At 35.8% G+C, this 26,537-nt stretch overlaps 1 protein-coding gene and 1 long non-coding RNA gene across 10 annotated transcripts in view; one reads left to right on the top strand and one right to left on the bottom strand.

Annotated features, from left to right (window-relative positions):
• LOC144303788 (uncharacterized) overlaps window positions 1-4,790 on the bottom strand; it is an 81,747-nt gene extending 76,957 nt beyond the window's left edge. Inside the window, exon 1 of the long non-coding RNA XR_013370764.1 lies at window positions 4,492-4,790. This is a non-coding gene — a long non-coding RNA (uncharacterized LOC144303788). The remainder of the gene's footprint in view (window positions 1-4,491) is intronic.
• SLC9B1 (solute carrier family 9 member B1) overlaps window positions 1-26,537 on the top strand; it is a 61,482-nt gene that overhangs the window by 25,202 nt on the left and 9,743 nt on the right. For all 9 annotated transcript variants that reach the window (XM_077882149.1, XM_077882152.1, XM_077882154.1 and 6 more), the window contains 4 exons: window positions 9,863-10,033; window positions 11,242-11,384; window positions 12,509-12,636; window positions 24,646-24,821. In XM_077882149.1, coding sequence (XP_077738275.1) covers window positions 9,863-10,033; window positions 11,242-11,384; window positions 12,509-12,636; window positions 24,646-24,821 — 618 coding nt within the window. The remainder of the gene's footprint in view (window positions 1-9,862; window positions 10,034-11,241; window positions 11,385-12,508; window positions 12,637-24,645; window positions 24,822-26,537) is intronic.

The raw sequence follows: 26,537 nt of genomic DNA, 5'->3' as shown, positions 1-26,537 counted from the left end.
TCATTGTTAGTGTATACAAATGCCACTGACTTCTGGGCATTGATTTTGTATCCTGCCACGCTACCAAATTGCTGTATGAGTTCTAGCAATCTTGGGGTGGAGGCTTTTGGGTCTTCTATGTAGAGTATCATGTCATCGGCGAAGAGGGAGAGTTTGACTTCTTCTTTGCCAATTTGAATGCCTTTAATGTCTTTTTGTTGTCTGATTGCTGAGGCTAGGACTTCCAGGACTATGTTGAACAGCAGTGGTGAGAGTGGACATCCCTGTCTGGTTCCTGATCTTAGGGGAAAGGCTCCCAGTGCTTCCCTATTGAGAATGATATTTGCTGTGGGCTTTTCATAGATGGCTTTTAAGATGTCGAGGAATGTTCCCTCTATCCCTACACTCTGAAGAGTTTTGATCAGGAATGGATGCTGTATTTTGTCAAATGCTTTCTCTGCATCTAATGAGAGGATCATATGGTTCTTGGTTTTCCTCTTGCTGATATGATGAATCACATTGATTGTTTTACGAGTGTTGAACCAGCCTTGTGTCCCGGGGATAAATCCTACTTGGTCATGGTGAATAATTTTCTTAATGTATTGTTGGATCCTATTGGCTAGTATCTTGTTGAGAATTTTTGCATCCATGTTCATCAGGGATATTGGTCTGTAATTCTCCTTTTTGGTGGGGTCTTTGTCTGGTTTTGGAATTAAGGTGATGCTGGCCTCATAGAACAATTTTGGAAGTACTACATCTCTTTCTATCTTTCCAAACAGTTTTAGTAGAATAGGTATGGTTTCTTCTTTAAATGTTTGATAGAATTCCCCTGGGAAGCCATCTGGCCCTGGACTCTTGTGTCTTGGGAGGTTTTTGATGACTGCTTCAATTTCCTCCCTGGTTATTGGCCTGTTCAGGTTTTCTATTTCTTCCTGTTCCAGTTTTGGTAGTTTGTGGCTTTCCAGGAATGTGTCCATTTCTTCCAGATTGCCTAATTTATTGGCGTATAGCTGTTCATAATATGTTTTTAAAATCGTTTGTATTTCCTTGGTGTTGGTAGTGATCTCTCCTTTCTCATTCATGATTTTATTAATTTGAGTCTTCTCTCTCTTCTTTTTAATAAGGCTGGCTAATGGTTTATCTATCTTATTAATTCTTTCAAAGAACCAACTCCTGGTTCTGTTGATCTGTTCCACAGTTCTTCTGGTCTCGATTTCGTTGTGTTCTGCTCGAATCTTTATTAACTCTCTTCTTCTCTTGGGTGTATGATCTATTTGCTGTTTTTCCTGTAGCTCCTTTATGTGTAAGGTTAGCTTTTGTATTTGAGTTCTTTCCAGTTTTTGAATGGATGCTTGTATTGCGATGTATTTCCCCCTTAGGACTGCTTTTGCTGCATCCCAAAGATTTTGAACGGTTGTATCTTCATTCTCATTAGTTTCCATGAATCTTTTTAATTCTTCCTTAATTTCCTGGTTGACCCCCCTTTCATCTTTTAGCAGGATGGTCCTTAACCTCCACGTGTTTGAGGTGCTTCCAAACTTCTTGTTGTGATTTAGTTCTAATTTCAAGGCATTATGGTCTGAGAATATGCAGGGGACGATCCCAATCTTTTGGTATCGGTTCAGACCTGATTTGTGACCCAGTATGTGGTCTATTCTGGAGAAAGTTCCATGTGCACTTGAGAAGAATGTGTATTCAGTTGAGTTTGGATGTAAAGTTCTGTAGATATCTGTGAAATCCATCTGGTCCAGTGTATCATTTAAGGCTCTCGTTTCTTTGGAGATGTTGTGCTTAGAAGACCTATCGAGTATAGAAAGAGCTAGATTGAAGTCACCAAGTATAAGTGTCTTATTATCTAAGTATTTCTTCCCTTTGGTTATTAATTGATTTACGTATTTGGCAGTTCCCACATTCGGGGCATATATATTGAGGATTGTTAAGTCCTCTTGTTGGATAGATCCTTTAAGTATGAGATAGTGTCCCTCTTCATCTCTCACTACAGTCTTCGGGGTAAATTTTAGTTTATCTGATATAAGGATGGCTACCCCTGCTTTCTTTTGAGGACCATTCGAATGGTAAATGGTTCTCCAACCTTTTATTTTCAGGCTGTAGGTGTCCTTCTGTCTAAAATGAGTCTCTTGTAGACAGCAAATAGATGGGTCCTGCTTTTTTATCCAGTCTGAAACCCTGCGCCTTTTGATGGGGTCATTAAGCCCGTTCACGTTCAGAGTTACTATTGACAAATATGAGTTTAGTGTCATCATGATATCTATTCATTCCTTGTTTTTGTGGATTGTTCCACTAACCTTCTTCTTAAAGGGGAATTTTAAGAGTCCCCCTTAAAATTTCTTGCAGAGCTGGTTTGGAGGTCACATATTCTTTCAGTTCCTGCCTCTCTTGGAAGCTCTTTATCTCTCCTTCCATTTTGAATGAGAGCCTTGCTGGATAAAGTATTCTTGGTTGCATGTTCTTCTCATTTAGGACCCTGAATATATCCTGCCAGCCCTTTCTGGCCTGCCAGGTCTCTGTGGAGAGGTCTGCTGTTACCCTAATACTCCTCCCCATAAAAGTCAGGGATTTCTTGTCTCTTGCTGCTTTAAGGATTTTCTCTTTATCTTTGGAATTTCCAAGCTTCACCATTAAATGTCGAGGTGTTGAACGGTTTTTTTTTTTTATTTTAGGGGGGGATCTTCCTATTTCCTGGATCTGAATGCCTGTTAGCCTTCCCAGATTAGGAAAGTTTTCAGCTATGATTTGTTCAAATATGTATTCTGGCCCTCTGTCCCTTTCTGCGCCCTCGGGAACCCCAATTAAACGTAGGTTTTTCTTCCTCAGGCTGTCGTTTATTTCCCTTAATCTATCTTCATGGTCTTTTTTTTTTTAATTTTTTTTTTTTTTTTATGATAGTCACACACACAGAGAGAGAGGCAGAGACACAGGCAGAGGGAGAAGCGGGCTCCATGCAGGGAGCCCGATGTGGGATTCGATCCCGGATCTCCAGGATCGCGCCCTGGGCCAAAGGCAGGCGCCAAACCACTGCGCCACCCAGGGATCCCCTTCATGGTCTTTTAATTGTTTGTCTCTTTTTTCCTTAGTTTCCCTCTTTGCCATCAACTTGTCTTCTATGTCACTCACTCGTTTTTCCACCTCATTAACCCTCGTCGTTAGGACTTCTAGTTTGGATTGCATCTCATTCAATTGATTTTTAATTCCTGCCTGATTGGATCTAAATTCTGCAGTCATGAAGTCTCTTGAGTCCTTTATGCTTTTTCCTAGAGCCACCAGTAGCTGTATAATATGTGCTTCTGAATTGGCTTTCTGACATTGAATTGTAATCCAGATTTTGTAACTCTGTGGGAGAGAGGACTGTTTCTGATTCTTTCTTTTGAGGTGAGGTTTTCCTTCTGGTCATTTTGCTCAGTGCAGAGTGGCCAAAACCAAGTTGTATTGGGAAAAGGAGAAAAAGAGAGAGAGAAAGGAAAGAAAAGAGAAAAAGAAAAAAGAAAAAAAGGAAAAAAGAGAAGAAAAAAAGAAAAAGAAAGAAAGGAAAAAAGGGGTGGGGGAAGCAAATCAAAGAGAAAAAAAAAAAAAACACGGGGGAGTATCTTCTGATTCTATACTTTAAGTCCCTTGACTTCCCCTGGAACTTGTCCGTCTAGCTGGTCTTCTGGGGGAGGGGCCTGTTGTGCTGATTTTCAGGTGTTAGCACTTGGGGGAGCTGCTCTGCCCCCTGCCTGGTGCAGGCTCAGTGGGGGTTGTTTACCCCGTGAGGCCCCAGGAGGAACAACCCCAGAGGCGGGGCCAGCTCTGGAGCCCTGGAGTCAGCCCCCCAGTAGCTCCAGAGCTCTCCGTCTGCAGGGCCTGGAGGCTCCGGGCGGGGCCGCTGATCTGCTCAGCTCGGGCAGGAGCGTCCTTGCAGTCCTGGGCCCTCCCGGCCTCTGCCTGTCCCGGGGGGAGGCCAGATCCTGGGCTGTGTCCCGGCGCCCTGTGCTCCCGGCCTGCGCTGTTGGATTTGCGCTCCCGGGCCGCAGCCCCCTCCGCGGAGCCGCCCCCGACCCCCCCCGAGCTGCTCCCGCCCCGCAGCCCCCTCCCCGGAGCCTCCCCCGAGCTGCTCCCGCCCCGCAGCCCCCTCCGCACGGAGCCTCTTCCTCCGCCCGAGCCCCCCGAGCTGCTCCCGCCCCGCAGCCCCCTCCGCGGAGCCACCCCCGAGCCCCTCCGAGCTGCTCCGGGTCCCCCGTGCGCGCTGCAGCCCTTAGGGAGCTCGGCGCACTCTCCCGGGGCGCAGGTGTCTGTTAGTGTCCCCGGGAGCCCGAGGGCATCCCCGCCCTCCTGGGTCCTGCTCCAACTCCCCGCGAGCCCCTTTCCGCCCAGGAAGGTCAGTGCAGCTCCTGCTCCTCCGGGACGGGGCTCTCCTGTCCTGGGGACACTCGCCCCGGCCTCAGCCCGGCTCCTCGCGGGGCCCCTCCCCCTCGGAGGCCTTTGTTTGTTTATTTCTTTTCCCCGTCTTCCTACCTGGATAGAAGCGCGAACTCTTCTCACTGTAGCGTTCCAGCTGGTCTCTCTTTAAATCTCAGGCCGAATTCATAGATTTTCAGGATGATTTGAAGGTTATCTAGGTAATTTGGTGGGGACAGGTGATTTGGGAACCCTACTCTTCCGCCATTTCGCCCCTCCTCCCCAGGACCCACATTTTTAAAAAGCTGCTGCCTTGTAAAGAATTGTATAAAATTTGCTTTACCATTAAAATTTTAAAGCATCTCGTTGTCATATATTTATAAGTTGTCACCTAATAACAAGAAATTTTCTTGATTTTTTTTCCTGGATATATGATTTAACTTAGATTGGCTTCCACGATTATACAGCCTATAGAGAACAAAAATTAGACTAAAATTTGATAAAGGATAAGCAACTGAAGTTTTAAATTTTTTTTTCTTTTTTTTAAGATTTTATTTATTGGGAGGGAGAGGGTGAGAGTGTGTGCACATGCATGAGCTGGGGGAGGGGCAGAGGGAAAGAGAGAAAGAGAATCTCAAGTTGACTTTGTACTGAGCACCAAGCCTGATGTAGGGTTTGATCTCATGACCCTGAGATCACAACCTTAGCAGAAACCAAGATTCAGATGGACACTTAACCTGCTAGGCCTCCAGGCACTCCTAAAATTTTATTTTATTTGTTGCTTGCTAACTTTAAACTTTTAAAACCAAATTTCATTAATTGATGTTTTCATTTAGTAAAAGTTACTTTTTAAACTAATGTCAGTATTTTTAAGGTTCTAAATCTGAACTTGAACATCTGACAGTATAAAGTGATTGGACTCCTTTATAAATATAATTTCTGTACATCGATCTTACATGCATAGTCCCAGGACCCTATACTCCATATAGTGGGCATTGTCTATACAGCAATTGTTAGGAGTAGGGTTAGGACCTGTGAAGAGAGAAAAATGTATTGGTCACCAAAGATTATCCATTGAGATTGAGAACTACAGTTTGCTCAGGAATTAATTAGGAGTTTTATAGCACCAGTATTGAAACTACAAACATACTTGGATCTATAACTGGTTTTCCCCTTTGTTTTCTTTCATTTTTGGTTTTTTAAATTTAGAGAGGTTTATAGGAAAAGGATCTTTCATGTTTCTAGCTTGGGGGGTTATATTATTGTACCCTTTTTTTCTGTCTCTGTCTCTATCTCTTGGTCTCCATCTCCATTTGTCCGTCTGTTCTTGTCTCTGTCTCTCTCACACACACACCCATACACCCTACTTTCACTAAAGAAACTCTTAAAACATATTTTCCAGATAATAGCATATAGAGATAGAGCTGTGATTTAACATATTTAACATTCAACATATTTAATTCACCAATCCCATAGTGCATATAAGTTAATTTAAATAAGAAATCTAAACTCTCAACAACATGCAGAAATCAGTCTCATCACTTTTATTCACACTCTTTAGGTCTTTTATTTGGGTGGTACCTTGCCTAGTTCCAAAGAAATGGATATTCTGGGGAAATAGGCTTAGGTTTTACGCTATTAGTCCTTTTTTGTTTCTTTTAAGTGTATTTTCAATAAAGATACTTTATTTTCAATAAGAAGAACTTTATAACTTTTTTCATGAAGTTGTTTTTCCTTTAAGTAAATGAAAGTAGGTAAAAAAATTTAAAAAATAAAATAGTTTTACTAGGGATGCCCTGGGGAGCTCAGTGGTTAAGCATCTGCCTTTGGCTCAGGGTGTGATCCCAGATTCCCAGGATTGAGTCCCACATCAGGCTCCTTGCATGGAGCCTGGTTCTCCTCCCTCTGCCTTTGCCTCTACCTCTCTTTCTGGGTCTATCATGAATACATAAATAAAATCTTTAAAAAAAAAGAAAAGAAAAATTGTTTTACTAGATACTGAATTCTTGATTTACAGGGTTTTTTTCCCTACACTTTTTTTTTAAAGTAGGCTCCATGCCTAGTGTGGAACCCAATGCAGAAATTGAACTTACAACCCTGAGTTCAAGACCTGAGGTGAGATCAAGAGTTGGATGCTCAACTAAGTGAGCCAGGTGCCCCTTTTTCTACACTTTTGAAATGTCACTCCTCTGCCTTTTGCCTTTATTTTTTCTGATGAAAATGCTGCTGTTAATTGCATTGTTATTCCCCTGTACATGATGAATCATTTTCTTGCTACTTCCAAGATTTTCCTTTTGTCTTTTGTCATTAGCAATTTGACAATGATGATGTCTCTAGGTATGGATCTCTTGTGCTTATTTCACTTGGGTTTTGTTGAGCTCTTTATATCTATAAATTGATGTTTTTATTAACTTTGAGAGGTTTTCGGACATTATATTTTCAAATATGTTTCTGCTCCTTTATTTCTCTTTTCCTCCTGGGACTTCCTTTATGCATATGTTATTACTCTTGATGGTGTTCTATAGGTGTCTGAGGCTCTGTCCATTTCTCTTTATTCTTTTCTTCCTTTTGTTTTTCAGATTGGTTAATTAATCTCTATTGATATATATTCAAGTTCACTGATACTTTCTTTCAGAAGCTCAAAAATGTTATTGAGCCTTTCTAGTCAGCTTTTCATTTCAATTGTACATTTCAATTCCAGATTTCCATTTTTAAATAAATGTTATCACTTTATTGATATTCTCTATTAAATGACACATTGTTGTATTTTCACTATTCAAACATTTATAATGACTGTTATGAAAACTTTGTAAATCCAACATCTGGACTCATATACTCATTGTCTATTGACTGCTCTTTTTTTTTCTGAATGTGTTGTATATTCTCATATTTCTGAGTGTCTAGTAAGTTTGGGTTGAAAATTAAACATTTTAATTATACATTATGGCAACTTCAAATTCAGTTTTATTTTTTTAAGGTTTTTATTGTTGTTTGAGTAATTTGCATGTACTTAAACTGTGGAATCATTCTGCCCCATGATTTGATTTGCAGCAGCTGATGTCTCTTAGTTTTTGTTTGTTTATTTGTTTTTAGCCTGATTTCCTCAGGGTTTCTCTTTTGTCTGAATAGCTTAATAGTCACCTAATGATTTGGGAGAGACACTGTGTTCAAGCCAATAAGGCTTCCACCTTCTGCCAAGTGATCTGTAGGTGGGTTTTCTGGAGGCATCCAAAATTGCTGCTGGTAGTCAGTCTCACATCGTTTTTTTAACTTTTTGCCTTACTCTCTGGAGTCTTCTCTGCACTTGCATACTTTCCCAATCAGCCATAGATATGTGGGGAACTCAGTCTTTCTGACTCTGTCATATCTGAGATCTCCCAGTTAAATTTTTACCTTGTCTGCTTCTCATCTCAACTTGAACTACAGCATCAAACTAGCACCACTGCATGTTTTTTCTGCCTGTTCTGAAACCAATCTACCATTTTTAGCCAGCAAAGTCATGGGTTTTCTCCCTCCATTCCGTATCAGATCTGCCCTACCTCTTCTGGCAACAAAGCAGCTGGTTTTTAATCAAGCTCCATTCTGATAAAACTAGTTTTTCCCAAATGAAGTAAGTGGGGAGAAATGAGGAAAGGAGTGGTAGCAATCTCAGGCAAGAAGGCCTCAGACTTTGACCAGTCCTACCCAAAATCCTGGCTTTTTTTTAAGAATAAATGCTTCTTTCAAGGAAATACAAATGATTTTGATTTGTATTCTCTCACACCTGTCAGAATGGCTAAAATTAACAATCCAGAAACAACAAATGTTGACAAGGATGAAGAAAAAAAGGGAACCTTCTTAAACTGTTGGTGGGAATGCAAACTGGTATAGCCACTCTGGAAAACATTATGGAGGTCCCTCAAAAAGTTAAAGATAGAGTTACCCTATGACCCAGCAATTACACTCCTGGATATTTACCCAAAGAATACAAAAACACAGATTCAAAGGGATACATGCACCTTGATGAATCAGCATTATCAAAAATAACCAAACTATGGAGGGAACCCAGGTGTTCATCAACTGATGAATGAATAAAGAAGATATATGTGTACAATGGAATATTACTCAGCCATCAAAAAGAATAAAATATTTCCATTTGCAATGATATGGATGAAGCTAGAGCATATTATGCTAAGCAAATAAGTCAATCAGAGAAACATAAATACCATATAATTTCACTCATATGTGGCATTAAAGAAACAAAAGCTACTCTAATATACAAAATGAAGTAAAGCTCATCATATTGCCATGACATTTTTTTAAAAGATTTTATTTATTCATGACAGACACAGAGAAAGAGGCAGACACACAGACAGAGGGAGAAGCAGGCTCCATGTAGGGAGTCCGATATGAAACTTGATCCCACATCTCTAGGATCAGGCCCCTGACTGAAAGCAGCGCTAAACCACTGAGCCACTTGGACTGCCCTGCATGACATTTTTAAAATGTCATATGACAATTGATAAGCACTTTAAAGGACTCACATATACTTTTTAAATAGTTTTTTAAATTAATAATACTTTGTTAAAACTTGTCCATAAATTGATAGGGACTTTGGAATATATGTTTTTTTAATAAATTAATTTTTTCTTGGTGTTCAATTTACCAACATACAGAATAACACCCAGTGCTCATCCCGTCAAGTGCCCCCCTCAGTCCCCGTCACCCATTAATCCCCACCCTCCAACCTCCTCCCCTTCCACCACCTCTAGTTCGTTTCCCAGAATTAGGAGTCTTTATGTTCTCTCTCCCTTTCTGATATTTCCCACACATTTCTTCTCCCTTCCCTTATATTCCCTTTCACTATTATTTATATTCCCCAAATGAATGAGAACATACACTGTTTGTCCTTCTCTGATTGACTTACTTCACTCAGCATAATACCCTCCAGTTCCATCCACTTGAAGCAAATGGTGGGTATTTGTCATTTCTAATAGCTGAGTAATATTCCATTGTATACATAAACCACATCTTCTTTATCCATTCATCTTTCGCTGGACACCGAGGCTCCTTCCACAGTTTGGCTATTGTGGACATTGCTGCTAGAAACATCGGGGTGCAGGTGTCCCGGCGTTTCATTGCATCTGAATCTTTGGGGTAAATCCCCAACAGTGAAATTGCTGGGTCGTAGGGCAGGTCTATTTTTAACTCTTTGAGGAACCTCCACACAGTTTTCCAGAGTGGCTGCACGAGTTCACATTCCCACCAACAGTGTAAGAGGGTTCCCTTTTCTCCGCATCCTCTCCAACATTTGTTGTTTCCTGCCTTGTTTAGAATATATGTTAAACAGATATTTCTTCAACCATACTAGCAAGCAACACTAGTCTATGCTATGTGTCATTCATTATACGGGACTATTAATAAGACATTTAATAAAATAGAATTCATCTTTTGTGTATATATATATGTCTATGTAGATATATAGATATATGCCTTTTTTATATTTCAGGAGTTGCATTTTTTATGATATGGTGTGTAGCCTGGTCATTCTCAGGCCCTGAAGTTCTCCCTGGTGGAAATTTATTTGGACTATTAATTATCTTTCATAGTGCCATTATTGGGGGGAAACTTTTGGAACTCATTAGAATACCTTCAGTGCCTCAACTTCCACCTCTTCTTGGTAAGTGTACAGTTAGTTCTTATTTCTTTGTTATTAACTATATGTAAATTATGAACATACTCAAGTCAGAATAGATATAATTTAGAAATATTTCAATGTAACATGATCTTTATGTATGTATTTACTATATATGTATGGCCGTAGCTTACTCATAGAATATTTATTCTTTTTACACATAAGCACACAGATATTTTTCTGAAATACATTTGCAAATAATTTAAATATGTTCAATATATGATTCCTCTTGCTTTATTGTTTAGTAGGACTTTTTAAGTTAGTTTTAAATATATTCTAAAAAGGAAACATTTGGAAAAGACTGAATTTTTCTGTAGATAATCTAATTCAAATATTAATTGTAAGATTCAAATACTATAGTGACTAGGGCATCAGAAGGCTTTAAGGTTTTAGAGTAAGCTATTTGGTTATCTCCACTATGTACATTCATGGATGCATCATCTGCCTAACCAATATTATATCCTATTTCTTCATTAACATTATTATATAACTCTCCATCTGGACAGAGGAAAATTAGTGGAAGAACTTCTATTAGTGGTGTCGCATATCTTCTAAGTATTAAATACACCCAAATATTCAGTACTCTGTAAGTAGAGATAATCACTCCATTCTATTGCTAAACACCCTTTCTATGTCCACAACATCCTTTCAGCACCTGCTAAGTATTCACTGAATCTTTTTTTTGTCTCCAAAACTTCCACTCCTGCCCTAACTTAGGCTATTTGTTTTCCATCTCTTCCATGGACTATGAAAGAGCCTTCTAATTGTTCTCTCCTTCAGTTTTATGTCTATCTAATTCATCAAGACCATCACATAGAAAATACAAGATTCATTATGTCACTTCCTTCTAAAACTTTCCTATGGTGCAAAAGCATAAAGGCATTGCCAAAACCAGTGAGGATGGAGGCTTCAGGGGGATTAGCTTTATATTATTTGGCCCCTCCTACCCATCTCCCACTCCCATCCTTGTTTTTTATGTTCCAACAACACTCAATTACTTATTGTAGCCATTTGAGATATGTCATTTCTTATCTTCATTCCTTAACTTATACTCCCTTCTCTATTTGTATGTAAGCTGCCCTTCACCGAAGTAATGAGACATAGTGTGTTTGAGGAAGGGAAATTAAATATTTCTATTTTCTAACTTAGAAAAATGAACTGAATCAGACATGCCTTATTTTCTTTCTTTTAAGGGATGTTACTGGCTGGTTTTGCCATAAGGAATGTTCCATACCTCAGTGATTACACCCAAGTTAATAGTACGTGGTCTTCAATTTTAAGAAACACTGCCCTTACTGTTATCCTAATACAAGCTGGGCTTGGACTTGATCCACAGGTAGGTTTCTAATTATATGTTGAATAAAGATATTTTAAATACTAGAGGCTAGTAGAAAAGAAAAAGGCAGAATTTTTGTTACTGCTGTTGCAAGTAAAGCCTGTAAGGGAAAAAAAAGACAAAGATTTTGCAGAAATGTGGCATCTTTTAAGTTCTACTTCGGGTCATCATTATTACTGATATAAGGCAAAATTATTATGACGTGAGATCTCTATTTGAGATCATCTTTAATGATGTGAGATCTTTATTAGAGCTCATCTTTAATTATTTGCATAGAGATACGTGCCCCTTGCACAGCATTTGTATTATTTAGCAGCTGTGGCTTTTCTCTGGAGAATTATTTACTTTTCAGTTAAAAAAGGATAAGATCTACTCCTAAACCGTTTTTGCTTTTCTTTTATTTTGTTTTTCAGGAGGATTAGGAATTTGATAATATTTTTGTTCCATGACTTTTTTCCTACACTGAAGTATGTTCCTGATTATCTTTGCATCATTGTAGAAGCTAATCTTTTTAAATATTTCTTAAAATATCCCATAAATCTATTTGGGTTTTAAAAAGATGACTAGTCATGAATATAACTGTACTCAAACACCAAATATATGAGTTTAGTGGAAATATTTCAAGAGCATAAAGACAGTGATAATTATATCCTCCAGTAGAAAATTTGAGCCAATGAGAAAATTTTAAAATTCACCTTTTTAGTGAGGTATGCTGTTTTTAAGTTATTTTCTCTTTTGGCACATTGATATTTTCTATTATAATTATCAAATTAATCAAACATATCATTTCTAAAAGTTAACTGATAGAAATAAACCTATAGGTTACTTTCATTATACTATTTACAAGAAAGATTGTTGAAGGTAGGAATAGTTATTTAGTTACAGAGAAATGGAACTTTTAAAATAATTTAGATACAACAATGTTTTATAAAATGTGAAATAGTTTATAATCCAATCTGTGATGACATATAAAATTAGCTGCATTTGCATTTCAAGCAATCTGGAAGATTTAACTTAGTGAAAGCTAATTACTCAGAAAAGACCATATATTTCAAAATTTACTTAAATAATTGTCTTATTGGCCATTATAAATTTGTCTAAATGTGATTATTTTTATATTTCAGGCTTTGAAGAATTTGAAAAGAGTTTGTTTAAGATTGGCTATGGGTCCATGTCTAATGGAGGCATGTTCAACCGCTTTTATTTCCCACTTCCTTATGAATTTTCCCTGGCAATGGGGATTTCTGTTGGGGTAACTTTTTCTCATTTTCTCTATGAAAATATTGAGTTAAGAATGCTTAGTTTAAAATTACCAGAATATTATATAGACAAACTTCTCATTAGAATTCTTTTCACAGTGGTAGAAAATCTTGGAAATTTGTTGGTCAGAAGCAGAGTCATGTCCTAAATCTACCATGTCCTTAACAAACATGCATATTCCCTAAATGTTTAGTGCAAGATAATTCACTTCATCAATTTATTCCTTCTCTCCTATATTTTAATCTATTTCTACTGTTCAACCCATCCAATGCCTTTTTCCTTATACATTGTATGTATATATTACATACACATATGAGAGAGATTCTGTATAGATATAGATATTATAGCAAAAACACTCTTTCCCTATATCCAATGTCCCATCTGTTTTTACCCACTATTCATTTACCTTCATGTCCCAATTCCTCACTGTCTCTAGATCCTGACTGAACTCCTTTTCATTTTTCAATGCATTTACCTTTGGCCTCCACTTATCCATTTGAATGTAAAGTTCACCCATTACATACATACTTATTGCCAAATGCAATGTGTTTTTTAAAATTAGTTTTTATTATAAAATACCCAAATGAATTTTATTTTTGAAAAATTAGAACCTTACAGACAAAAGTAAAAAGCCTTTTAATCATGTTTTCAAATCCTAGTACCCATGGCCCTACCCAAAATAACAACTTTTATGAGTTTTATGTTATCATTCTAGATCTTTAAAAATAACATTTTGTGTGATTTATATGCAAACACACAAAAAATACTCTTTCCAGGGATATAGCTACTGTATACATATATACTATATAAATCATATCAAAGAATATCACTTTGTTTGCAGTTCCCTTTTTTTAATTCAACAGTATTCTTGAGATTTATACCTATTAAAAAATATAGTTCATTTGTTGTTTAATTGTTGTATAGTGTTACATTGCATGATAAGACCAGATTTCATTTACAGTGTTACAAAAAATACATTTTATTTGTCTCCTTTTGCACAAATGTGGGTTTTCTAGAATGGTTACCTCGATTATGTGCATTTTCAGTTTTGATGGAACTGCCAAATTCCTTCAACCCTATATCCAGCAGGGTATGAAAATAACCTATTATTTTCAAATCCTTGCAAATTCTTGATATTATCAAGCTTTATGATTTCTTCCACTCTGGTGAACAAAAAATGATATTTCTTTGTTGTTTTAAGATGCATTTATGTAATTATTAATGAGCTTAAGTATTTTGATACTAGCCTGTTTATATCCTTTTTCTACTTTTCTGTTGAGTTATTCTTTTCTTTCTTATTATTTCAGTGTTTTGTTACAAATATTGCAAATATCTTGTCCTAATATACCACTAGATATTTAACTTTGCTTATGGTGACTTTCTTTTTATTTAAAAAGGGCATTTTATTATTTCCAACAGATAAAAGAACAAATACATAATATTCCTTGACCTTGAAAATCAAAAAGAAAAATGAGGCCATGGGGAGGCAGTGTAACTGTTTTTGATATACCAAAGGGTTTTTTGATGTAATCAAACTTATCAATATTTGTGTTTCTGTTTAATAACTTTCTATGTGTCATTCAAAAGGTCCTTTTTACCCTAAGGTCACAAATATATTCTTCTATATTTTATTCTCATTACTTTTAGGTTCATTTTTTTACATGTGAGGATCTAGCTCCATTGTTTTTCACATGAATAGGTAGTTGTCCCAACACCATTTATGGAAAACTTCTTTCTTTTCTCTATTGATTTGAAATATTGATTTTATAATCTGAGAAATACCATATATTTGTTTTTATAATTTGTGTTCTGCTTTCTTCCAATCTATTTTGTCTATTTCAATGTCACTATTCTACAGTTTTAATTATTTTGCCTTTACAAAAACAGCATTTTTTTACATTGACTTCATTTTTCATTCTAAACCCTTATTCTCCCAAATGAGTCTTATAATCAGCTAGTCTAGTTCAATGAAAAATCATGAGAATATTTTAATTGGCATAGCAACAAATTAATGAATTAATTTGGAGGAGAGATTATACCTTTATAAAATTGAGACCTCTCTCTAATTATTTAGGTGTTATCTTAAGTTCTACAATGTTTCCAATTTTAAGAAAGATCTAGGCTATCTTCATAGTTTTTTTCTTAGGTATTTCGTGCTTTTTATTGATGATAGATTTTTTCATAACGTTTTCTACTTAGTTTTTGCAGATATTTGAGAAATCTACTAATAAAGTTTTATTGAGGTATAGTTCACATACAATAGAATGAGCACCTATTTTAGTGAACATTTCAGTGAGTTTTGAGAAATTTATATACACATGTAACCACCAGCACAACTGAGATGCCAAATATTTTCATTAACCCTCCAAAAATTTTCTTTACTCCCCCCAGTTAATTCCACATGAGCCATAGGCAATTCACAATCTACTTTCTGTCACAATGGACTCAATTTTTTAGAGTTTTATTTTTTTTAATAAATTAATTTTTTCTTGGTGTTCAGTTTACCAACATACAGAATAACACCCAGTGCTCATCCCGTCAAGTGTCCCCCTCAGTGCCCGTCACCTATTCACCCCACCCCCCGCCCTCCTCCCCTCCCACCACCCCTAGTTCGTTTCCCAGAATTAGGAGTCTTTATGTTCTGTCTCCCTTTCTGATATTTCCCACACATTTCTTCTCCCTTCCCTTATATTCCCTTTCACTATTATTTATATTCCCCAAATGAATGAGAACATACACTGTTTGTCCTTCTCTGATTGACTTACTTCACTCAGCATAATACCCTCCACTTCTATCCACGTTGAAGCAAATGGTGGGTATTTGTCATTTCTAATGGCTGAGTAATATAAGTGTGGACTTTTTTTAGAGTTTTAAGTAAATGTAGTTATGTAACATGTACTGTTTCCTTTCTGGCTTCATTTGGTCAGTGAGTTGTTTTTGAGATGCATCCATATTATCCATTCCATTTTATTGCAGAGTAGTATTTCATTGTATGAATATACCACTAACCACTTCTTGATGGATGTTTAGATTGTTTCCAGTTCAGCCATTATAAATAAAGTTGTATGAACTTTTGCATTCAAGTCTTTGTGTAGACATATGTTTTCATTTCTTAGGGAAAAACCTAAGAATAGATTTGCAGAATCACATGGTAAGATGTTTAATTTTATTTAAGGGATCCCTGGGTGGGGCAGCAGTTTAGCGCCTGTCTTTGGCCCAGGGCGCGATCCTGGAGTCCCAGGATCAAGTCCCACGTTGGGCTCCCAGCATGGAGCCTGCTTATCCCTCTGCCTGTGTCTCTGACTCTCTCTCTCTCTCTCTCAGTAATAAATAAATAAAATCTTTAAAAAAAAATGGGGCACCTGACTGGCTCAGTTAGTAGAGCATGTAACTTTTGATCTATGTGTTGTGAGTTCCAGCCCCATGTAGAGATTACTTAAAAATAAAATCTTTAAAAGAATAAATAAAAATAAGTAAAAAGTGCCAGTTTTCCAAAGTATTATAGTACATTCCCACTAACAATGTATAAAATTCTAGGCCATCCACACCCTCTCCAATACTTGGTACTGTCTGTCTACTTAATTTTATCATTTTTTAGTGGATGCATAGTGGTATAAAGTTGTTGTTTTAGGCAAGGGAAACAAAAGCAAAAATAAACTATTGGGACTGCATCAAGATCAAAAGCTTCTGCACAGCAAAGGAAACAATCAACAAAATTAAAAGGCAACCTTTGGAATGGGAAAAGATATTTACAAATGACATATCTGATAAAGGATTGGTATCCAAAATATATAAAGAACTTATAAAACTCAATACCCCAAAAAGCAAATAATCCAGTTTAAAAATGGGCAGAAGACATGATTAGACATTTTTCCAAAGAAGACATACAGATGGCTAACAGACACATGAAAAGATGCTCAACATCACTCATCATCAAGGAAATACAAATCAAAACTACAATTAAATAACACCTCACACATGTCACAATGGCTAAGATTAACAACACAGGAAACAACAGCTATTGGTGAGGATACAGAAAAGAGGAATCCTCTTACGCTCTGGATGGGAATGCAAACTGGTGGAACCACTCCGGAAAACAGTATGGAGGTTTCTCAAAAGGTTAGAAGTAGAACTACTCAACAATCCAGTAGTTGCTCTACTGGGTATTTGCCCAAAGGATAAAAAAATACTGATTCAAAGGAATACATGCACGCTAATGTTTATAGCAGCATTATCAACAATTGCAAAATTATGGAAAGAGTGTGTGTGTGTGTATATATACATATATTCTCTAGTTCTATTTATATTGTTGCAAATGGCAAGATTTCATTTTTTTTATGGCCGAACAATATTCCATTGTGTGTGTGTGTGTGTGTTTGTTATATCTTCAAGTTCATTGATCTTTGCTTCTAGTGTTCAACATTCTCTCAATCCTATCCAGTGATTTTCTTTTTAATTCAGATGTTGCATTTTTTTGTCATAAGCCATCATACATTTCTTTCCAACTTTATTAATATGTAATTCACATAAAACATTTTGTAAGTTAGATATACAACATGCTGATTTTATACACTTATATATTCCAAATGATTACCAACATACCATTAGTTAACACTTCCATCTTGTCACATAATTACCTTTTGTTTGTGTGTGTAGTGAGAACATTTAAGACCATCTGCCTTAGCAACTTTCAAGTATATAATATAGTACCATTATCACCATGCTGTACATTAGATCTCCAAAATTTACTCATCTTATAATTGAAAGTTTATTGTCTATTGACCAACATTTCCCCATTTCTTCTACCCTTCAGACCCTCATAACCACTATTCTATTTCTATGAGTTCAGTATTTTTAGATTCCACACATAAATGATATCATACAATATTTGTCTTTCTGTGTCTGACTTACTTCACTTAGCATAATGCCCTCAAGGTCCATGTTGTTGTAAATGGCAGCATTTCTTTCTTTCTTTCTCATGGCTGAATAATATTCCATTGCATACACACACACACACCCCCCACACACACACACATACCGCAACTTCTAGTTTATTTGTGCATTCTATTGTCAGTGGGAATTTACATTGTTCCCAGCTAGGGGTTGCTATTATTAATGTTCTTACAAACATTTTTGTAAATAACTCTTGGTACATAGTTTTCTATAGATACATAATTAGGAATTGAATTGTTGGTTCACACAGTAACTATATGTTTAAAAGTTTGGATTACATCAAATTATTTTTCAGAATTCCTAATTTACATTTGCACCAGTAGTATATAAGAGTTCCTGTTATTCTAATCCCTGCCACTTCTTGGAATTATCAGTCTTTTTATTTTTTTTATTTTTTTTTAAGATTTTATTTATTTATTCATGAAAGACATAGAGAGAGGCAGAGACACAGGCAGAGGGAGAAGAAGGCTCCATGCAGGGAGCCCGACATGGAACTCCATCCTGGGACTCCATTCTGGGACTCCAGGATCCCACCCTAGGCTGAAGGCGGTGCTAAACCACTGAGCCACTGGGGCTGCCCTATCAGTCTTTTTTTTTTTTTTTTTCCTATCAGTCTTTTTAACTTGAACTATTCACATGGGTATGTTGTGATAGCTCACTGGGATTATTTCTATTTCTCTGATTTCTAATAAAGCTGAAGAGTGCCTGTTAAGTTTCTTTCCCATATTTCTAATGGGTTTTTGGTTGTTGTTGCTTTTTCTGATTTGTTGATAGGAGTTCTTAACATATTCTAGTCCTCTGTTAAATATGTTACAAATATCTTTTTCCATTTAGTAACTACCCTTTCTACTTCCTTAATGGTAGAAATTATTCATTTTAATGTAGGCCAATCTGTCATTCTTTTTCTTCATTGTTAGTACTTTCTGTTTAAGAAGCCATTCCCTGGGCAGCCCTGGGTGGCTCAGCGGTTTAGCGCCACCTTCCGCCCAGGACGTTATCCTGGAGACGTGGGATGGAGACCCACGTCAGGCTACCTGCATGGAGCCTGCTTCTCCCTCTGCCAGTTTTTCTCTCTCTCTCTAATAAATAAATTAAAAATCTTAAAAAAAAAAAAAAAGCCATTCCCTATCCAAAATAATAAAGATACTCTCTATATTATTTTCTGGTAATTTTACTGTTTTACCTTCACATTTAAATCCATAATCTACCATAAATTGATTTTTGACGTGAAAGAGGGCCAAGTTTTTTTCTGTCTCCCTGCTTCTCTGCCCTCAATTTAGGAATATCCAATTGACTCTGCACTATTGATATAAGTGACTGCTTTTACCAGTCCTATTGCTCTATAGTGTATCCTTTGTCATAAATAATCTGTCCATATAAGTATGCGTCTGTTTCTGGACTCTATTCTTAATCATTGTCTATTTGTCTATCTTCTGTGTTAATTACTACAACTTTGTAATAAATATTGATATCTTGCATAACAAAACTTTTATGATCTCCAGATGGTCTTCACTATTAATAACCCTCTGTATTTCCATATAAAGTGGGAACCATTTTGTCAATTTTTACCAAAAATTTTCATTGAAATTATGTTGAATCTATCAATTGGGAGATGATTGATACATTTATTGTATTGAGTTATTCAGTTCATACTCATGACTTGCCCCTCCATTTATTTAGGTATTCTCTAATTTTTCTCAAGGGATTTTTATTTCCTACATAGAATTTCTGTGTATATTTAATTACATTTATTTCTAGGCATTTAATAGTTTTGAGGCAATTATAAATAGTATGTCTGCATTTTTTATGTTTTTATTACTTGTTGCTGGTATTTAGAAATATTGTTTATTTTTTATATTATTTTTGTCTCCAGAAACCTTGTGCTCATTAATTAAAATTTATCTGTAGTTGCTTTGGTTTTTCTACACGTATAGCTATGTCATCTGTGGATAATGACAGCCATACCTCTTTCTTTCTTCTTTCTTTCTTTCTTTCTTTCTTCTTTCTTTCTTTCTTTCTTTCCTATTTTTCTTTCTTATGGCACTGATTAGGCCCTTAAATATAATAATGTTGATTAGAGTAGTGATAGTAAACAGCTTTGTTTTGATTCTATATCTGTCATAAGTGTTTTGTAGCTTCCCTTAATTAGATTAAGAAAATTTATATCCCTTCTTAGTTTGTTAAGTTTTTATTATACCTGGGTGTAGAATTTTATCAAATAATTGTTTGCTCCTATTGAGATGATAATATAAATTTTCTCCTTTATTTTATTATAGTGAATTATGTTGATTAACTTTCTAATGTAAGCCAAAACTTTCATTTATGAAATAGATCCAATTTATTCATCCTACTTGTAATTTTCAACTTCTCTGTACCATTTTGTATTAGATATATATCTTACTAACAACTCAGAGCTAAATTTTAAAAATTCAGTCAAAGAGGCTCTTTCTTAACAGGTCCATCCAACCAATTCCTTGTAGGTCAATTTTTACTTAACCTTGCTTTTATTTCACTTTTTAAAATATTATACATTCATGTGAATTTCATTCCTTTTTCACTTTTTTAATCTTTTGTTGGATTAACAGCATTTTCTTTGTTCCACTTTTGTTTATTCCTTTAATACTTAGAAATTACAAACACATTCTCCTTGTAATTACCCAAAATTTTTGAAAAACCATACTTAATGGCTTGTTTTTACATTCCTTCACTGCCTCATACATTTCCCCACCAGTTAATATAATCTAGAATTTTAGTCTAAGATTATTTTTAAGTTTTCTTCACAATGAACTATAGATTTAGCAATGAATTTCACTATTCATCATTATTTCTTATGATGATAATCATAATAATTATAGTAATAGTAGTAATAGCAAACATTTATATGGTGTTACCATGTGTCAGGCACTTTGTGAAGTACTTGATAATTTATTTAATCCTCACAAAGTTCTGTGAAGTAGATACTATTATTATTCTCATTTTTTGCATACAAATGGAGACAAGGAGATGCTACATGGTTTTCCTAACATCAGATGACTAGATAGATAGATCCAAAACTTTGGCTGTGCCTAGAGCCTTTATTCTTAATGTCTGCATTATGCTACCTATGCCCTTTTATTTTTTTAAACTCTTTTCTTTATATCCTTCCTAATGAGTTGATCTCCCAGTTCTCTTAAAACTGATCAGTGGATAATAAACTGCATACTTGAATGTCTGAACATGACTTCTGTGTGACTCAGAATTGAATTTTAGATTCAAAAGTATTTTCTCTCAATACTTCAAGGGTATTGGTGTTATCTCTTTGCATTAGTTTTGCCCATGAGGAGTCTCTTATCAAACTAATTTTTAATTCCTTTTCTAGGTAAGCTATCCCAATCTTGTTTTCTCTCTCTCTCTTTGGAAGCTCAGTATTCTGAATTATTCCAATTAATTTCTTGCTATACAAGGTATGTTCTTTGGACAGCAACATTAGTATCACCTAAAAGCTTGTTAGAAATGCAGAATCTTGGGCCCAGATCTTTTGAAATAGAATCTGCATTTTAATGAGATTCTCATGTATCTTGTTTTCATATTAAAGTTTGAAAAGAGCAGTCTCAGATAGGTCTCTTCACTTAGTGAAAACTTTCAAACTTGTACAGGAGTAGAGAGAATACTAACAAACTCCCAAATATCCTTAATTTAAACTTGATAGTCCCTAATGAATCCTAAAGTAAATTACACAAATAATGGTATTTCATCCCTGTATCCTACAGTATGCATTTCTAAAAGGTAATGGCATTTTTCTTACTAAATTAACAATTCCTTAGTATCATGAGGTGAATCTTTTAAAAATTTGTTCTACTCAATATTTGGTGTGATGTGTCAATCAAAGGGTTGTGTATCTATTTTTTTTTCCAGGTCTTGAGTATGTCTTTTTCCTCTCTGGAGTTCTCTTCTATTATGCCCTTTTGTAACTCCTCTATACCTATTAAGTTTTCTTTACACTTTTTTTGTGCTTACCTTTTTGCAGTACATGCTGGAAAATTTTCTCTGCACAGTCCTCTAACTTATTAAGTCACTTTTTAGCTATGTTTATATCACTAATTATTTTAATTTGGAGAATTTATTGTTAAATAAATTTATGTCTTCCTAGTATATCTCTTTTCTCAGGTATAAATTTTTTCCACTTAATGAGCATGGTGCCTCAAAGTGACAGATTTCTCTAAATATTTTGTGATCCTTTAATGGGGGCCCATTTTTGTATTTTACTCTTAACATTAATTTGTGATTAGTTTATCTATTGGGTTTTGTTTGTTCGTTCGTTTGTTTGTTTTGTCTTCTTGAAGGGAATAGTCCAACCATATTACCAAACAAGGTATCTCAGAGGCTCAGGCTGAGACTAAGATTCTTATGCAAGTAATGTATTGAGGGAGGTCTCAGTAGAAACCTCTGAGTGAAGGAAGCTACGGGGAAAATCAATGGTTCCCAAACTTTGCTATACATTAAAATCACCTGAGGAGCTTTCAAAAATCCCAATAATCAGAAGAATAATGTCAGCAAGATGGAAGAATACAAAGCCCCAGGCTCTCCTCACACAACACTGACTTAAAAACATAAGAACCAGATTACCTTTGTGAGAACTCCCTTCCAAGTGCAAGGCCAAAGACACATGGGAGCAGTTAGAACACCTCATTGCACTTACCTACCATACCTCATCCCCTCCCTGCACAGCAAGGGGCAATTGGGAGAAAGCTCCCAACTCCTGGCTTCTCCATCAGGAAGGAGAGAAAAAAGCTAAAGCATATGTTCTTCATTTTGACTTTTTGAGCCGAGGGACTTGTTTCTGTCTCACCTGACTCAGAATGCTGGCAGAAAAAAAGAGTGGCACACTTTGGATACCTGAGGCCTATTGAAAACAAGGGATCTCAGAAATATTTGCACATCGATGTTTATTGGAACATTATTTACAATAGCCAGGAAGTAGAAGCAGCCCACACTGACAGATGAATGAATGAAGAAAATGTGGTGTATACATAGAATGGAATATTATTCACCTTTTAAAAAAGAAAGAAATTCTGTCCCATTCTATAACATAGGTGAACCTTCAGGACATTATGCTGGGATAAGTAAGCCAGGACAATACTGTATGATTCCACTGATATATCTAAAGTAGTCAAAATCATAGTAATAGAAAGTATAATGATGGTTGCCAGGGGCTGGGGTGAGGGAGAAAGAGGACTTGTTTGATGGTTATATAGAGTTTTAGTTTTGTTAAGACAAAAAAGTTCTAGAGATCTGTTATACAGCAATGTGAATACAGTTAACACTACTAAACTGCACATTTAAAAATGGTTGAGGACAAATTTTATATTATGTCAATTTCCTTGCCACAATTTTAAAAAATTGTTTAAAATGCTAGTACCAGGTCAAAGACCATCTTATATCAAATTAGTATGTCTTGGAATGGGAGCCAGGCATCAGTATTTTGAAAGATCCCCAAGTACATTGTACTCAGTATCTCAGATCACTCCCACTGATCCCTACTTTCTGATATTTACAACTTTGTATAACATCCTCTTCTTGAATATGGGCTGGACTTACTGACTTGCTTCTAACAAACAAAATATGGTGGAAATGGTAAAATGTCAATTCTAAAATTAGGTCATGAGAAGACCATGCCTTCTATCTTGTATGTTCTCTCTTGCATTTTCTTTGATTGCTTCTCTTGGGGGAGGCCAGCTGCCATATTATGAGTACAGCCCGGTTGATTGACAAGCACCCATGACAAAATATTGAAAGCCTGCAGCAGCCATGTAACTAAAGCAGATCATCTTCTACCTACCTCATGAGAGACCTGGATTCAGAGGCATACAACAAAGCCACACCCAGATTCCTGGCCCACAGAAATTGTGTGATAAGTGTTGTTTTAAGCTACTAAATTTGGAAATAATTTGTTAAGCAGCTACCGATAAATAATATACCAGGTGATTCCAAAGTGCTGTAAAGTTTAGAAACGATCAAGCTAGGCAAATAAATATTTTCAGAGAATTCTAGGCTCTTCTTGAGTCCATGGGGAAGTTTTGAGAGTAAACTGTATCAGATTGTATAGCCAGAGGCAAAGTACTAAACTATAAGACCCTCTACTTCAGTCAGTAATTGACAGGAGCTGTCTAGAAGAAGGAGGAGTGGGAGGAAAACCTCCTTAGCATCCCCAAGTAAGCTCTTCTCAGCAGAGTAAGACTGCTAGAAAGCTCCAGGTGTAGGGGTTAGCAGCCAGCAGCAGCATCTGGGGGATGTGTGCACTGGTAAACAGGTTCTGGTGGAGCACCAAAAACATCTCTGCACAAAGTATATACTTCAGTCTTTATAAAGTGAATGTGGAAGAGATGAGGTAAGGTACTGAATGGGATATACCAACGAAAGACATTGCATTCACCCCAGGAATTTTCTCATTTGCCTTTGCTCATTGTTCCTTCTTTGGGGCAGACATCTCTGTTCCTTACTGACTTGTTCAAAAGTTAGAAATGGGATGGAGAGTACATTTGTCTGGCCATTCTTACTCCAAATAATCATCCATTGGATTTCCTCAGAGATCCCTCCTGCTCCTGGCATCTATTTCTGAGCTTGGAGCATTTTTAGAAATACCTTTTGTAGCAATATTTCCTTACATACACTTGTCCTATGATTTTTTTCAATCTTAAACTGTGTCTTATCTTCCTTGGATATACTTGGTTTCTTACGCACTGGAGATTCTCCTTTTTTTTTTTTTTTTTTTTTCTAGTTAGGTTATGAGTTTTTGTATTATTTTTATATCTTCATCTCAAAGATTTAGGGATGAAGGTAGAGACAATTTGTTCCCAAACCAGCATCTTCAATGAAATCTCTATAACTTTCAACCAGTACTAAAAACATGTAAAAATTTTTACCACCATTAAATGACATTAACTCAGCATTTTTACTTTGAAGTTATTGTAAATCTGTAAAGGTTAGTGTATTTGTTTTACAGTTTAATGTAAAACACTGCTTTGTTAAAAGGATGTTTTAAAATTGGTTTTCAAAGTCTTTCTATTAGTTTTGTACTAGGTGCTGTCTCTCCTGCTGTGGTTGTCCCTTCCATGCTTCTTTTGCAAGAAAATGGATATGGCATTAAGAAAGGCATCCCAACCTTACTAATAGCTGCTAGCAGTATGGATGACATCATAGCAATCACTGGATTCAATACATGCTTGAGCATAGTCTTCTCCTCAGGTAAACAAAATACAACTGCCATCTCATTCATAGCTTTTTCTGGTCATTAACCAAGGTTTCTGGCTTTGCTTCTTTATTAACATTTATTTATTTTTGCATGTAACATATTTTCATTCTTCATAGAAACTCATTCTAAGGCAGGGAAGAAGTTTCAATGGATTAAGAAACCACTATTTAACAAAAGATTTTATTTTAATAACCAAATATTGTAATGAATCTGATATCCCATATTATCATTTTTCTGTTCATGTTGCTTTGAAATTTTATCACAGTTTTCAATAGAAAATTTTAAGCAGAAATATTATTAATACTGGTATTTAATATATGTTTCTAAAATGTGCCTTTTTGGCCATCATTATAAATATTTGTTTTGTTATTAAGAGAACCTAAATATATAGAGCATGAACAGCTATGTATCTTTTTGGTAGTGGTGGGACAAGATCTGCAGCAATTCTGAATCCCAAAATATTTGATCTTGAATGTCAGTCTCCAGAAATTGTGAAAGTAAATGTTTCCTTGTTTTGTAATGCTTTAATTATCTGCAATGTTTGAAATTCAGTCTTCTGTATTATTGAAGCACCAAAATATTTCTTAAGTTGACCAATAATTTGTATAGTTTCTCTTAAAAACATAAGACATAAATAAGGAAAAAAAGGAAAAGATAAAAATAAACTCTGTAACAGCCACAGGAATAATAACTGACTCTTGATATGAATCTAGACTTCTCCTTCTCTCTCTCTCTCTCCCCCTCTCTCTGACTTCCCTCCCAATAGTCTTCGAAATTTATAAGAATTGGCCTTACTTTCTTGTAACCTGATTCTTTCCAGTAAATATATTTCCATGATATTTTAATTGTATAGTTTTCTATTGGCTGCATCATACTTATTGATGTAACCTGTTGAAAATTGAAGTTGACTCCAATGTTCACTATTAAAATAATGCTTGGGGGATCCCTGGGTAGCTCAGCGGTTTAGCGCCTGCCTTCAGCCCAGGGCCTGATCCTGGGGTCCCAGGATCGAGTCCCACATCGGGCTCCCTGCATGAAGCCTGCCTGTGTCTCTGCCTCTCTCTGTATGTCTTTCATGAATAAATAAATAAAATCTTTAAAAAAATAAAAAATAAAATAAAATAATGCTTGGTTGAATGTCTTATGGCCAAATAGTTGTGCCTAACCTTAATAATTTTGAAATATAGTATATATCTATACTATATATCGTACTACAATATCATGTCCTACCAGGGTGTAAAAGTGTGCCTCTCCCTCTTCACCTTCTTCAAAACTTGGTATTACTAGTCTTTTATATCTTTGTTAATTTGATAGGCGAAAGGTAAGTTCTCTTTAAATGAAGTACTTTGTACTTTGAATACTAGTGATATTTTAAAATGTTCATGTTTGTTGACCACTGGCATCCTGAAATGTTTTATAAATTACTTTTCTTGAAGTCTTTTGCTTTTATCTTATAGGTGTATTCATCTTTGTTTCTTTTTGATTTGTTAAGATTCTGCATAAAATTGAGAATGATAACCTTTTGTTTTATATCCTATAATTTTCCATATTTATAATTTTACTTTTGATTTTATCTTTTTTTGTAATTCAGAATTTTCTAATTTTTTATTGTCAATCTGACAATTTTTTCCTTCATAACTAATATCAGTAATTCTTTCAAAAAATATTTTTTGTGCTCCTCTTCCATTGTGCCAACAACTGTGCCAAAT

Source organism: Canis aureus, chromosome 33 (genome assembly GCF_053574225.1).
Source record: "Canis aureus isolate CA01 chromosome 33, VMU_Caureus_v.1.0, whole genome shotgun sequence".
Taxonomy (NCBI): Eukaryota; Metazoa; Chordata; class Mammalia; order Carnivora; family Canidae; genus Canis; species Canis aureus.
Note: the sequence above shows the minus strand (reverse complement) of the source record. Positions and strands in the feature narration are given on the sequence as shown.